The 14,400-nt window shown below is 44.0% G+C and overlaps 1 protein-coding gene across 1 annotated transcript in view; it reads right to left on the bottom strand.

Annotated features, from left to right (window-relative positions):
* Positions 1–14,400, bottom strand: part of TTC6 (tetratricopeptide repeat domain 6) — a 258,723-nt gene that overhangs the window by 131,208 nt on the left and 113,115 nt on the right. Inside the window, exon 16 of the mRNA XM_030213691.1 lies at positions 3,943–4,438. Within this exon, the coding sequence (XP_030069551.1) occupies positions 3,943–4,438 (496 nt within the window). The remainder of the gene's footprint in view (positions 1–3,942; positions 4,439–14,400) is intronic.

Raw genomic sequence — 14,400 nt, 5'->3', positions numbered from 1 at the left:
TTGAGAAAACTCGTGGACAGGTGGATCACGTCTTCTAGATCCCCAGCAGCCTGAAACCACTGGGAAGCTAGGGTCCATTGAGCAGATCGCATGTGCAGGCGGGCCATGGGAGTCACATGAACTGTGGAGGCCATGTGGCCCAGCAATCTCCACATCTGCCGAGCTGTGATCTGCTGGGACACTCGCACCTGCGAGACAAGGGACAACAAGTTGTTGGCTCTCATCTCTGGGAGATAGGCACGAGCCGTCCGAGAATCCAGGAGAGCTCCTATGAATTCGAGTCTCTGTACTGGGAGAAGATGGGACTTTGGATAATTTATCACAAACCCCAGTAGCTCCAGGAGGCGAATAGTCATCTGCATGGACTGTAGAGCTCCTGCCTTGGATGTGTTCTTCACCAGCCAATCGTCGAGATAGGGGAACACGTGTACTCCCAGCCTGCGAAGCGCCGCTGCTACTACAGCCAAGCACTTCGTGAACACTCTGGGCGCAGAGGCGAGCCCAAAGGGTAGCACACAGTACTGGAAGTGACGTGTGCCCAGCTGAAATCGCAGATACTGTCTGTGAGCTGGCAGTATCGGGATGTGCATGTAGGCATCCTTCACGTCCAGAGAGCATAGCCAGTCGTTTTCCTGAATCATAGGAAGAAGGGTGCCCAGGGAAAGCATCCTGAACTTTTCCTTGACCAGATATTTGTTCAGGGCCCTTAGGTCTAGGATGGGACGCATCCCCCCCTGTTTTCTTTTCCACAAGGAAGTACCTGGAATAGAATCCCAGCCCTTCTTGCCCAGATGGCACAGGCTCGACCGCATTGGCGCTGAGAAGGGCGGAGAGTTCCTCTGCAAGTACCTGCTTGTGCTGGAAGCTGTAGGATTGAGCTCCCGGTGGGCAATTTGGAGGTTTCGAGGCCAAATTGAGGGTGTATCCTTGCCGGACTATTTGAAGAACCCAACGGTCGGAGGTTATGAGAGGCCACCTTTGGTGAAAAACTTTCAACCTCCCCCCGACCGGCAGATCGCCCGACACTGACACGTTGATGTCGGCTATGCTCTGCTGGAGCCAGTCAAAAGCTCGCCCCCTGCTTTTGCTGGGGAGCCGTGGGGCCTTGCTGAGGCGCACGCTGCTGACGAGAGCGCTCGCGCTGGGGCTTAGCCTGGGCCGCAGGCTGTCGAGAAGGAGGATTGTACCTATGCTTACCAGAAGAGTAGGGAACAGTCTTCCTTCCCCCATAAAAACGTCTACCTGAGGAGGTAGATGCTGAAGGCTGCCGGCGGGAGAACTTGTCGAAAGCGGTATCCCGCTGGTGGAGCTGCTCTACCACCTGTTCGACTTTCTCTCCAAAAATATTGTCCGCTCGGCAAGGGGAGTCCGCAATCCGCTGCTGGATCCTATTCTCCAGGTCGGAGACACACAGCCATGAGAGTCTGCGCATCACCACACCTTGAGCAGCGGCCATGGACGCAACATCAAAGGTATCATATACCCCTCTGGCCAGGAATTTTCTGCACGCCTTCAGCTGCCTGACCACCTCCTGAAATGGCTTGGCTTGCTCAGGAGGGAGCTTGTCCACCAAGCCCGCCAACTGCCGCACATTGTTCCACATATGTATGCTCGTGTAGAGCTGGTAATACTGGATTTTGGCCACGAGCATAGAAGAATGGTAGGCCTTCCTCCCAAAGGAGTCTAAGGTTCTAGAGTCCTTGCCCGGGGGCGCCGAAGCATGCTCCCTAGAACTCTTAGCCTTCTTTAGGGCCAGATCCACCACACCAGAGTCGTGAGGCAATTGAGTGCGCATCAGCTCTGGGTCCCCATGGATACGGTACTGGGACTCGATCTTCTTGGGAATGTGGGGATTACTTAGAGGCTTGGTCCAGTTCGCCAGCAATGTCTTTTTTAGGACATGATGCATGGGTACTGTGGACGCTTCCTTAGGTGGAGAAGGATAGTCCAGGAGCTCAAACATTTCAGCCCTGGGCTCGTCCTCCAAAACCACCGGGAAGGGGATGGCCGTAGACATCTCCCGGACAAAGGCCGCAAAAGACAGACTCTCGGGAGGAGAAAGCTGCCTTTCAGGGGAGGGAGTGGGATTGGAAGGAAGGCCATCAGACTCCTCGTCAGAGAAATATCTGATGTCCTCCTCCTCCTCCCACGAGGCCTCACCATCGGTATCAGACACAAGTTCATGAACCTGTGTCTGAAGCCGTGCCCGACTTGACTCCGTGGAAACATGGCCACGGTGGGAGCGTCGAGAGGTAGACTCCCTCGCCCGCACCGGCGAAGCTCCCTCCGCCGACGTCGTCGGGGAGCCTTCCTGGGAGGCGACCGCAGTCGGTACCGCAAGCGGCACCGATGTCGGAGACCTCACCCCGGGCAAGGGGCCAGCCGGCGCCTCACTCGACGGTACCGGAGGCGCAAGCACCCCCGGTACCAGAGGGGAAGGGTGCAACAGCTCTCCCAGGATCTCTGGGAGAAAGGCCCGGATACTCTCGTGCAGAGCGGCTGTGGAGAAAGACATGGAAGCCGATGCAGGCATCGAGGTCAGAGTCTGTTCTGGGCATGGAGGCTGTTCCGGGCTGTCCAAGGTGGAGCGCATCGACACCTCCTGAACAGAGGGTGAGCGGTCCTCCCGGTGCCGATGCCTACTGGATGCTGACTCCCTCGGCGACCCAGAGCTCTCGGTACCGATGCGGGAAGGAGACCGGTGTCGATGCTTCTTTGACTTTTTCAAACGAAGCATGTCACCGGAACTTCCCGGTACCGATGAGGAGGACGTAGAATCCAGCCGTCGCTTCCTCGGGGCCGAGGCCGAAGAAGGTCGGTCTCGGGGGGGGGCTGTACCGCAGGAGCCCTCAGGGTAGGGGGAGACCCACCCGAAGGTTCACCGCCACCAGCAGGGGAATGGACAGCCCTCACCTGCACTCCAGTCGAAGCACCACCGTCCGACGACATCACCACTAGTGGAGGTCCCGGTACCACCGACGCAGACGCAGCCTTTCGATGTCTCGGTACCGACGATGCAGAGGGTCGATGCCTCGATGCAGTCGATGTAGTCGATGCCGAGGTCGAAGGTCTTGAAGCTGTCGACGTCGATGCACTCGATGCCCCCGGTGCTGTTGCCGACGAAGAGCCCGAGAACAACACGTTCCACTGGGCCAATCTCGCTACCTGAGTCCTCTTCTGTAAAAGGGCGCAAAGACTACAGGCCTGCGGGCGGTGCCCAGCCCCCAGACACTGAAGACACGACGCGTGCCTATCAGTGAGCGAGATTACCCGGGCGCACTGGGTGCACTTCTTGAAGCCGCTGGGAGACTTCGATGACATGGGCGGAAAAATCACGCCGGCGAAATCAAAACTCGTAATGGCGGTAAAGGCACCAAAAATAGGGAGAGAAAAAACCCGAACCGAGGCCTCAAAAAGGCCTACCCCGAAAACGAAAGGAACTTAGCGGGACAAAAGCTGGAAACATGGGAAAAGGGGAAAAGACCGTAAAGGTCTTTTTCTAATTTTTTTTTTTTTCAGCAAAAAACGCGAAGACGCGCGAGGGTCAACTTGAGGGGCGCGAAACGGCGCAAAACACGACCGTCCCGAGCGCGGACAAAAGAAGACTGACGAACACGAGCCGGTTCGGGCGGGAAGATGGCCGTGCATGCGCCGTGCGCATCGGCGCGCGAGGACTAGCAAAGGCCTTTGCTAGTAAAGTTTTCCGATTGGAGGGGCTGCCGTGGACGTCACCCATCAGTGAGAACAAGCAGCCTGCTTGTCCTCGGAGAAAAATAAGTCCCCAGTACATTTCAAATGTAATTGTAAAACAGGCAAACACAGGTTTGAGTGCGACAGAAAATGATGGCACTATGATCTGTAGTATAATCTTGAACACATTAAGAAAGAACCAAGTACTAGATCTTGTGCTATATATGCTATCAGATTTTTGGTACTACCTACTTTGTTCAGATCAATCAAGGCCTCTTTTAGCTTCCCAAGCTTCCTATTCAGTGCTCCACGTCTGTAATAGTTAAATACTGAAGTTTCCCCCTTCAGATCTATAAGTTCTGTTAGTCTGTCAACTTCTCTTTGCAGATCTTCAACAGATAATGAACTGTCTACTAGGACAGGGCTCACAGAGTCAAGTCGTTTCACATAGTCAATCCTCTGCATGTCTTCTTCTTGTTCTTGTGATCTCACCTTGTCCTTATCCATTACCTCATGTTTTTCTGATGTAGAAGGTCTACTGGGTGGGAAGACCTCATCAAACCATGTGTTCCAGATATCTCTAACCCATTCACGAACAACAAAACCCTCAGGAATTCCACCTCGATTTTCTGCAAATGTTTTGAAGTCTAAAAGAAGAGGCAGGCTAGGATAGCGATAATGACGAGGCATCTCTGGAAACTGAAAAGTGTCGTCACTACGTATGTTGAGCTTCTCCCATGACAAAGAGCTAGTTGAGGGATAAAAAAGTAGAAATTATAATTAAAATTAGCTACATATAAATAAATAAATACCGTAACTAAAATCCTTTCACTGGAAAATTACAAAATTTAAGCTTGTATCTGATTATCTTTATCCGGATATTCAGCTGCACTTATGAAGCTAAAATTATGCATGGGTAGATTTAGGAAAAGTTTGACAGCACAAATTTAGCAGGATAATTCAGCATCATGTTTCCTGGCTAAATTTAAAACGTTCTTCCTTCCCCAGGAATGCCCTAACCTAAACCCTTTTTTACCATGCTAAATACAGTAACATAATAAATGACAGCAGATAAACGTTATGTTATGTTATATGGGATTTATAACCCGTCAAATATTCATATACAGAATTCAAGGTGGAGTGACGTAAAAGATACTGATGAATTTCATCAGGATATAATATCAAATTTTAAAAAAGAAACTCAATATAGATACAAAACTAATTAATTAGAAAATAAATGTGTTTTTAAAACCTAAGAACAAATAAATTTGATACAGGATGCAGATCACAAGGTAGATTGTTCCACAGATGAACTGCAGAAAAAAATAAAAGATCTGGAGAATACTTAAAACAAATTCCTTTAACAGATGGAAAAGCCAATATTAACCAATTGCATGATCTTGATGATGCTGTACTTTTTAGCAGCGTAAAGCTGTTCATAAGATCAGCCAAACAAAAACCGTAGAGACATTTAAATACAAGACACAAATTAAATTTAACTCTTTTCAAGACTGGAAGCTAGTGTATTCTGGCCAACAATGGAGAAACTCTGTCATAAGTTGAACATCTAAATATCATCCTAGCTGCTGTGTTTTATATCATCTGTAACCTATGTAATTAATTTGCATGTTCCCACCAATTACTCTGACCTCATCCTCCCCAGGCTGCTTTTTACACAGTCTAGGAATTAACAAACTCCATAATCAGAAGGACTAATTGGGATATAAGAAGATAGTTTATTTCAGTCTCACCAATAGCAGTACAGGCAAATCAGGTATTCGTATGGTTTGAGCAGCAGTTCACAACACGTCTCTCTCTCCAACCTTCTGAAGACTTCTGCTCTCTTCTCCTCCTGATCTAATACCCCTCAGATTGTTCCTTATATACAATTTTGACCCTATTCATTTCAATGGACCCCAGCTTTGTCTCCAGTGTTCTTGGCCCTTATCAGTTGATCAAAATGACTTCACATGTTATCAAGCTCTAAGTATAAACAAGATATGCTCAGAGCGCATCTTGTTAGATGACTTTGCATTTTCCCCAAACTTTCCCTTAGCCCCCTCCTTTGGATGTTCTCACCTGGGGTGCAGCTGACCCAGTACTATCTCTACGTAACCACAACAATCTTGTTCATGACGTCTTGTAGGTGCCAGTCTCCTTATTATCTACAGAGCAGATTCCCTCCACTCTCTGTCAGCTCTCTGAGCACTTACTTCAGCATTTGCTACAGTAAATGTAACTGTGTCAAAGGTGATCTCTGATTCTTACAGGCCTAGCTCTTAGCCTGAGCCCTGAGCCATTGTCCTGTATCTCAAGCAAGTGACGGTTTATTTCTTCACCTATTTATTTGTTTAACTGTAAGTCCTAAATACAAAAAATTGCCATAATCCAGTAAGGGAAGAATCGACAATTGCACTATAATTTGAAAGTGTTCACATGAAAAATACGAACGTATTAAGTGAAGTTGTTTAAGCTTGTAATAAGCTTTACGTATTGTATTCTTTACCTGACCTTCCATAGATAGTGAATAATCAAGTATAACACCTAACACCTTAGATTCCCAGTCTGCTCGAATTAAAGGTCTTTAGCAACTTTAATATATTGAGGAATAACCGAAGGGTCCAAGCAAAACCATAATACCTTTGTTTTTTCTTCATTTAGTTTTAATCTAACTGCTTTGGACCATTCAATTATTTCTGGCATATAAGTATTTAATTTAAGGCAACTCATGTCATTCACTTCCTCAATAGAAATCAATAAAAAAATATAATCTGCATATGGCCAAAGTTTTGCTTCAGAACCTAAAGAAATATGAGCCAATGTACTCATATATAAATTATACAAAACAGGAGATAAGGGAGAACTCAGAAGGTGATAACGCACTATCTTTTAGTACTGAATAAGATCTTTGAGTAAGAAACGATTCAAACCATTTAAGACCAGCATTTGTTAATCCGAAAAAAGAAAGTAAATTTAACAATAAAACATAATTCACATTATTGAATGCAGCCGAAATTTCCACCAGCATATAAAGATTGTTTAATTTCTGATGTTAAAGATAATAGCATAGTTTCAGTGCTGTGAAAAGTTTGAAACCCTTATTGGGAATAATGAAAAAGATTAAACCGTTCTATAAAATTTGTTAACTGAGAAATAGCCACAAATTCTAGGATAATTATGTTAATTTTGTCAAAAAAGGAATGCTTGCAGTCAGTCGATAATTAGAAGTCTGTGATAAACCTCCATTAATCTGTTTTGGTATTGGAGTTAATATCAATTTTTCTCATAGATTCAGAAAACCAGACAGTTTTTAATGAGGTGTTTACAAATAGAACTATCCAATCTATAACTTGTTTAGGAATATCTTTCAGTAAATAAGAAGGAAAACTGTCTATTGGACAGTTCGATTGAGATATTCTATTGATATAAGGGACTTGTTCTGTGCCTGAAATAAGGTCTGTGCTGGGACCGCATCTTTTTAACATATTTATAAATGACCTAGAAATGGGAGTAACTAGTGAGGTAATTAAATTTGCTGACAACACACAGTTAGTCAAAGTTGTTAAATTGCAAGAGGATTGTGAAAAATTACAAGAAGACCTTACAAGACTGGGAATCTAAATGGCTGATGATGTTTAATGTGAGCAAGTGCAAAGTGATGCATCTGGGAAAGAGAAACCTGAACAATAGCTACTTGATGCAAAGTTCTACGTTAGGAGTCACTGACCAGGAAAGGGATCTAGGCATCATCATTGATAATATGTTGAAACCCTCTGCTCAGTGTGCGGCGGTGGCTAAGAAAGCAAATAGAAAGTTAGGTATTATTAGGAAAGGAATGGAAAACAAAAATGAGAATGTTATAATGCCTTTGTATCGCTCCATGGTGCGACCGCACCTCGAATATTGTGTTCAATTCTGGTCACCGCATCTCAAAAAAGATATAGTGGAATTAGAAAAGGTACAGAGAAGGGCGACGAAAATGATAAAGGGGATGGAACGACTTCCCTATGAGAAAAGCCTAAAGCGGCTAGGGCTCTTCAGCTTGGGAGATATAATAGAGGTCTATAAAATAATGAGTGGAGTGAAACGGGTAGACATGAATCGATGGTTTACTCTTTCCAAAAATATTAGGACTAGGGGGCACGCAATGAAGCTACAAAGTAGCAAATTTAAAATGAATCGGAGAAAATATTTCTTCACTCAACGTGTAATTCAACTCTAGAATTCGTTGTCAGAGAATGTAGTAAAAGCAGTTACTTAGCGGGGTTTAAAAAAGGTTTGAATGTCTTCCTAAAGGAAAAGTCCATAGACCATTATTAAAATTGACTTGGGGAAAATCCACTGCTTAGGATAAGCAGCATAAAATGCATTGAACTGTTTTGGGATCTTGCCAGGTACTTGTAACTTGGTTTGGCCGCTGTTGGAAACAGGATGCTGGGCTTGATGGACCTTTGGTCTGTCCCAGTATAGCAATACTTATGTACTAACCTCATCAAGCAACACTCTAACATGCTTAAGTCATTCTCCAGGCCCATTCTCAGCTCGACCTCCTCTTCCAGGAGGTATCTCCACAGAGGGCAATGGAGGTTCTACTATTCTCAAAGGTATAGGCATCCTCCATGCTCTCACTCCTCCCAGATGAGAGTTTTTGATCTCACCAGAGACAGCCATGGGCCCAAAAGTCCCAAACAGCACCCCAGTCAAAAGAAGAAGCAAGCTTTTGACTGGCTCCAAAACAGCGTAACTTCAATTCCCATAGGAGGGAGGTTGAATTTTGGTTGGTTCCCCAACTTGGCCTCTTATAACCTCAGACCAGTGGGTTTTAAAAATTGTCCTGGTAGGTTAGTCTGCAAATGGAAATAATCCCTACAAATTGCCCACTGAGAGCATCAAAATTAAGGTCTCAGCATCAAGGATTGCTTACAAGGAACTCTCTTCCCTCTTAAAGGCCACTGTGGTCAAATCGCTGTTCGAAAGAGGGAAAGTATTTTATTCCAAGTACTTCCTGATCACAAAGAAGATGAGGACATTTAAAGGTCCTGAACAAACACCTGGTCAAACCAAAGTTCAGAATGGTTTTCTTAGGCTTCCTAATACCCATGACTTAAAAAGGAGATTGGTTATGCTCTCTGGATTAAAGGACACTTATACCCACATATCTGGCAATTCACAGGAAGTATCTCAGATTTCGAGGGAAGCACCACTTCCAGTATTATGTACTGCCTTTTGGCCTTGCATCAGCACCAAGAGTATTCACAAAATGCTGTGCAGTCGTGACAGCATCTCTACACAGAGTGCAGATACAGATGTTTGCCTATCTGGATGATTGGCTGGTGAAGAGAACATAAGAGGAAAAAGCAAAAGAATCAATGTGCATGACTACTTGGGTGCTAGAGGTCCAAGTTACAGTTCAATCCTTCACAAACATTGGAGTTTATAGAAGGCCTGCGAGACATGACTGAGGTTTACACATTTCTTGGGCAGCAGAGGATCAAAACTCTGATCTCAGTAATGACAGAAATGTGACAGAGTCACTAAGTATCAACTCACCAGATGCTGAGAATGCTAGGTCACATGGCCTCCACTGTACACATAACTCTCATGGCATAAGCTCAATGGAACTTATCTTCCCAATGGTCACAGGCCAAAGGGAACGATCACTGACAACAAATGCATCCAACCTGGGGGGGGGGGGGGGGGGGTGCGCTCATGTAGATGGATTTCACACTCAAGGTCTTTACTTAAGCCCAGGCTGGGCTGTCTCGAGGGTCATGTCATGGATCATAATGTCAGAGCTATGACTGTGTTGGCAGCCCACTTGAGATCAGCCTCCATAGTTGAGGTGCAACATGGTCTTCAATCCAAACATTCTCTCACTACTGTTTGGAATAGGACTCTATCTGGATGTGACAGTCGGTTTGGCCAGTCAGTCCCTCAGAGTATATTTTGGGGCCTAGAATCCAACTCCACCCCCTTTGGCCCATTATTTTCAGTTCTAGGCTGCCTAAAAAAAAAAACGTAGAATGCAAATACAATTTTGATGTTCCCTATTGTTTGTTTAAGGCAGCCTGGTAGCTAGGGATTCCCTGATGTAAGAATATTATCCTGCTTGTCTTCTGAGAAAACAGAGTTACTTACCTGTAGCAGGTGTTCTCCCCAATGGCAGCAGAATAAATATTCTTACATACTTGCTCACCTCCCCTTGGAATTAAATTCTATATGCTGGAGACCAGACTGACTAGGCCCTGCACAACTGCAACAGCTGGGAAGGTGAATACTTACTCACTCTAAAAGATGTAGAATACAAGCCGGTGAGCAATACCGCACAGGCTTCACCCATATTTAAGAACATTTATCCTGCTGTCCTCAGAGAATACCTGCTACTGGTAAGCAACTTTGTTTTACTGCCTTTTCACATGTGTTAAGGTTCAAATAATGCACATTATGGCCTTAACACATCTTAATATTAAAAGCCCTTCACTGGATAAAAGGGGGAATTTTGAACTAGTAAGATGTAGTCGATTTAACCTAGTTCTAACCAAGTAAATATCACGTTCTAGATATAGGATGCACAAAAACTTGAAATAATATTTTCAGCCTTCACCCTATAACTATTTCTGCACCACTATTTGTTTGTGATGGTTTGCTGTAAGCTAAAGGAAGAATTCAGTAATACTGAATACTTCTGCTACCCACATGCCCCATATAAAACATATTCCTCCTGACGGCAGTCAGAATCTTTTTAAATGCTGGATGCCGCAGATTTTTATGCCTGGATATTCAGAATCAGGCCATACCCAGATACCAGTGCCAGGTACCAGCAATATTCAGACCAGTATCTGGTTAACTAAATTAGAACTGCCTTTTGCTGTCCTAACTTCATCTGGATAGTTACCCTCTTAGCAGACTTACTATCACTGCTAACTATTTAACTCCCTTCTCTACCTTAGCTCTACCCAACACAGCCCTGGCACTATCTGGAAAGCAGCAGGATGGTCAATAGCAATGGCAGTCTTCAGCAGCATTATCTGGATTATGCTACTGAAAATCCACGGCTAGCCCCAGTGAGAAGCAGTTATCAAGGCAGGAGCCACTGAATATCTACCCCAACATTCCGAGACATCTAGTCAGTTAGGTAAGGACTTAGCCAGTTACATTAAAGCTTTTGAAAGTTGATTGGGCTAACTGGCTATATTTAGTTCCCTAAACACTAGATGGATACATTTAACCTGTCAAATATGGGGTAGGACTGGGGCAGAGGTAGTTCAGAGAGAAAGATAGGATAGCTAACTTTGTTTTTCAGCACTAGCCACCAATGTGGCCAGTCAAATCTACTATAGGTGCTGCAAGAGTGAGCCTAAAATCAAGTGGCTAGTGCTCAGGACTGACAAGCCCCAGAATGGAGTTCCCACTCTCCTGATGAAAAACAAATTTTGCAGCGAAAGACAGTTCTTCATCACTCTCTCCCACCTGTTTGATTCAAGACTAAGAGGTCCTTTTACTAAAACACCTCAAAAACTAACAACAGATGCAAGCTGAAAGAGCACCAGAAGAGAGTGGCCATTGAGCTCCATGGCAAAATGGTGACTGGCAACGTCCCATGCAAGAGTGGCAGGCGGGAAGATGCATGGTAGAACACTTTAAAAAGTTCTACTGAAGCTGGAGAGCACTCCCGTGCAGGGCTGTGTCGGTTGATATCATTCACATGTGAGATTATAGTATCCTGTTTGTCCTTGGAGAATGAGTCTTACCTATCCTTCCCAGTTTTAGAAGGGCTGCTGGCTTGATTTAGGGCTCCTTTTAATAAAGTATACTAAACTCACACAATAACTGCATACCATGTTATTGGGTGGGATATAGGAGGGGGACTGGCCATGAACTGTGCGTCGCAGTTAACAAAAAGTACTTTATCACCTGCTATCACTAATGGAACTCCTATTAAGACGTGGTAAGTGCATCCATGCTATCTGTAAGTATATTTACCACATGGTAAAGTATTTTTCTGTGCTGTATCTATGTGTACACATGCAGATGATCCCCCAAATTACCCCATGGTAATTTGTATATTGACTGCACAGTAAGTACAGAACTTTACTGTGCTTTTCTAAAAGAGATTCTGGGTCTTTAATTATGCAGATGAGAGGACAGTATCCTCTGCTGTAAAGTTATATTTCATCGGGCAAGTGGGAGGGAGAGGATTCAAAGTGCTGGACAGTCAAATATAGGCATCCTCTTTCAGTGCCTATATTTGGTTGGATAAGGGGTCCTTTTACCAAGCTGCGGAAAAAGGATGCCTGCAGTAGCATCAGTGTGCAGGTTTGCCATGAACCGAGGCCCCCTTTTACTTCAATGGGTAAAAGATTTTTTTTTTTTTTTTTACAGAAATAGCCATGCACTTGCGGTGCAGCCATTTCCTAGGGGAGCAGCACTGCCTGATTATCTCCGGGTAGGCCTCCGGCGCTAATATATATATATGTTTTCTGAGCGCCAGAAATGTTGCGCAGCACACCCCACCACTACCACCGGGCTCCTGTGGTAGCCCTGTCGTAGGGCCGATTTGCCGCATGCCATTGCCGCAGTACCCCTACCACAGCTTTGTAAAAGGGCCCCTAAGTTAGGTGGCTAGCCCCGACAACTGATGCTAGCCATCATTCTCTCTCTGACCTAGATCTGCCCAGAACTTGACTAGCTAAAAATAACCACCTAAATTCAGCTGCAACTGTACAAAAGATAACCAACTAAAATTAGTCAATTATCTTGGTTACTCAGCAGTTTGTTTTTTTAATATTTACCTCATTCTTTATTGGTAGTGCTTTAGGAAGTAGTTTGGGGACAGATTTCTGTTTTAAAATGCATGACAAATATTTTTTTGTTTTCACATTTTTTTATGAATAGTCCAACAAGTCCAATTTATTTCATATACTACAAATATAGCAAAATTCTAAGCAGTTTACAAAATAATTAAAAATATAAGGGAAGGGGAAACTGACAAGACAAATGGACAACAGCAATGACAGAAAAATAAAAGATCACATACTGTAATCACTCGGCCAAAAGCAAGAAAAAGGGACTAGGAGTTATTCCTGAAGCACATTTGAAAAGGCAAGAGAGAAATAATATGCTTTCAGTTGTGATCTGAATTTAGCAAAAGAAGGTTCAACCCGAAGGCAAAGAAGAAGCTTATTCCAAAGGGTTGGTGCTACCATACTGAAACACGAGGTTCTGTTGGTATCTAGGTACACCTGCCAAAAGGAAGGAATGGATAAAAGGCATTGCTGAGATGAGCGAAGCACCCTACTTGTTGCATAAGTGGTTAGAAGAGAAACCAAAAACAATGGATAGCCAGATGATTAAATTTGATGACAGAGGATAAGAAACTTAAATGGGATTCTATATGAAAGCCAGTGTTCAGCGAAAAGAAGTGGAGTAACATGCTCATATTTCTTTTTATTTTAATAAAGTTTAACAGCAGTGCTCTGAACTAGTTGAAGTCTGTATTTAGGAATTAGAAAGCCCAGCCAGTAGTAAATTACAATATTTCCGTTCGAGCAAAACCAAGGTATGCAAAAGAATACGTAACGAAGAAGGTTCCAAGAAAGAACAGGTGAAACTTATCTGAGTGTCAAAAAACAAGAAGAAACCACCTTAGACATGTGAGTGTGAAAGGACAAAGTGTTGTCAATACTAACATCAAGGATTTTGGTAGAAGACTTGTATGGGAGAGGAACAGCCTTAATAGTAAAGGCAGAAGGAAAAACATGAGATGAATGTAGCAAGTAGAAGTCTGCATAAGGTAGAGTTGCTAAAGCCCATCACTGGAATATTTCTTATATTTTGGGAGGTGAATAAAACATTAGACAAGGCAAGTCTGGGCAAGTCACTTAACCCTCCATTTCTCCATGTAAGCCGCATTGAGCCTGCCATGAGTGGGAAAGCACGGGGTACAAATGTAACAAAAAAAAATACTAACAGACAGATGTAATAAGGAAGTTTCTCAATTTAGTCATAAGTACCCAACCCCCACCTCAAGCCAATCTGGGTGCAATGGAAGCAGTACATGCAAATTCCCCTCATGCATAATCATAGTGGATATCCTAGACTGGCTAGGGGTTACTCCAAAACCAGCTTGAGAAACACTATAATTTATTTATTAAAAATTGATTCATCACCTTTTGGGTAACATACATACATACATAGTAGATGACGGCAGAAAAAGACCTGCACGGTCCCATCCAGTCTGCCCAACAAGACAACTCATATGTGCTAATTTTGTGTATACCCTACTTTGATTTGCACATAGAGGCAGTACTAAGCTAATTTGCAAAAAAGACAAAAAAAATACTGCCAATTTTTCTTTTTGGTCTGTTAGCTCATTCGGAACTGACCTCTGTTGAACTATGATGCCATGAATTTTCATTTGCAGTTATCCCTATTTTATACCCTACTAATTTACTTAATCCAACCATTGTAATGATGGTTGTTGGCAATGGGTCACTCACAGACAAAAGCTTCTTCCAGAACACAGTAGTATGGACCCTAGTCTGGCCACTAGGCATGATCACCAAGCAATAGTTGGGACTCCCTCCCACCAGAGACTGTGAACACTAGAATACTGGCCTGGAAATCAAACCTAGATCCTAGGTATAGCAATAAACAGAACTGCAACTAAGCCATCAGGCCAGCTCACTTTGGGGTCTTTTAATAATACGT

This window comes from Microcaecilia unicolor, chromosome 9 (genome assembly GCF_901765095.1).
Source record: "Microcaecilia unicolor chromosome 9, aMicUni1.1, whole genome shotgun sequence".
Taxonomy (NCBI): domain Eukaryota; kingdom Metazoa; phylum Chordata; class Amphibia; order Gymnophiona; family Siphonopidae; genus Microcaecilia; species Microcaecilia unicolor.
This window is presented reverse-complemented; position numbering and strand designations above follow the sequence as displayed.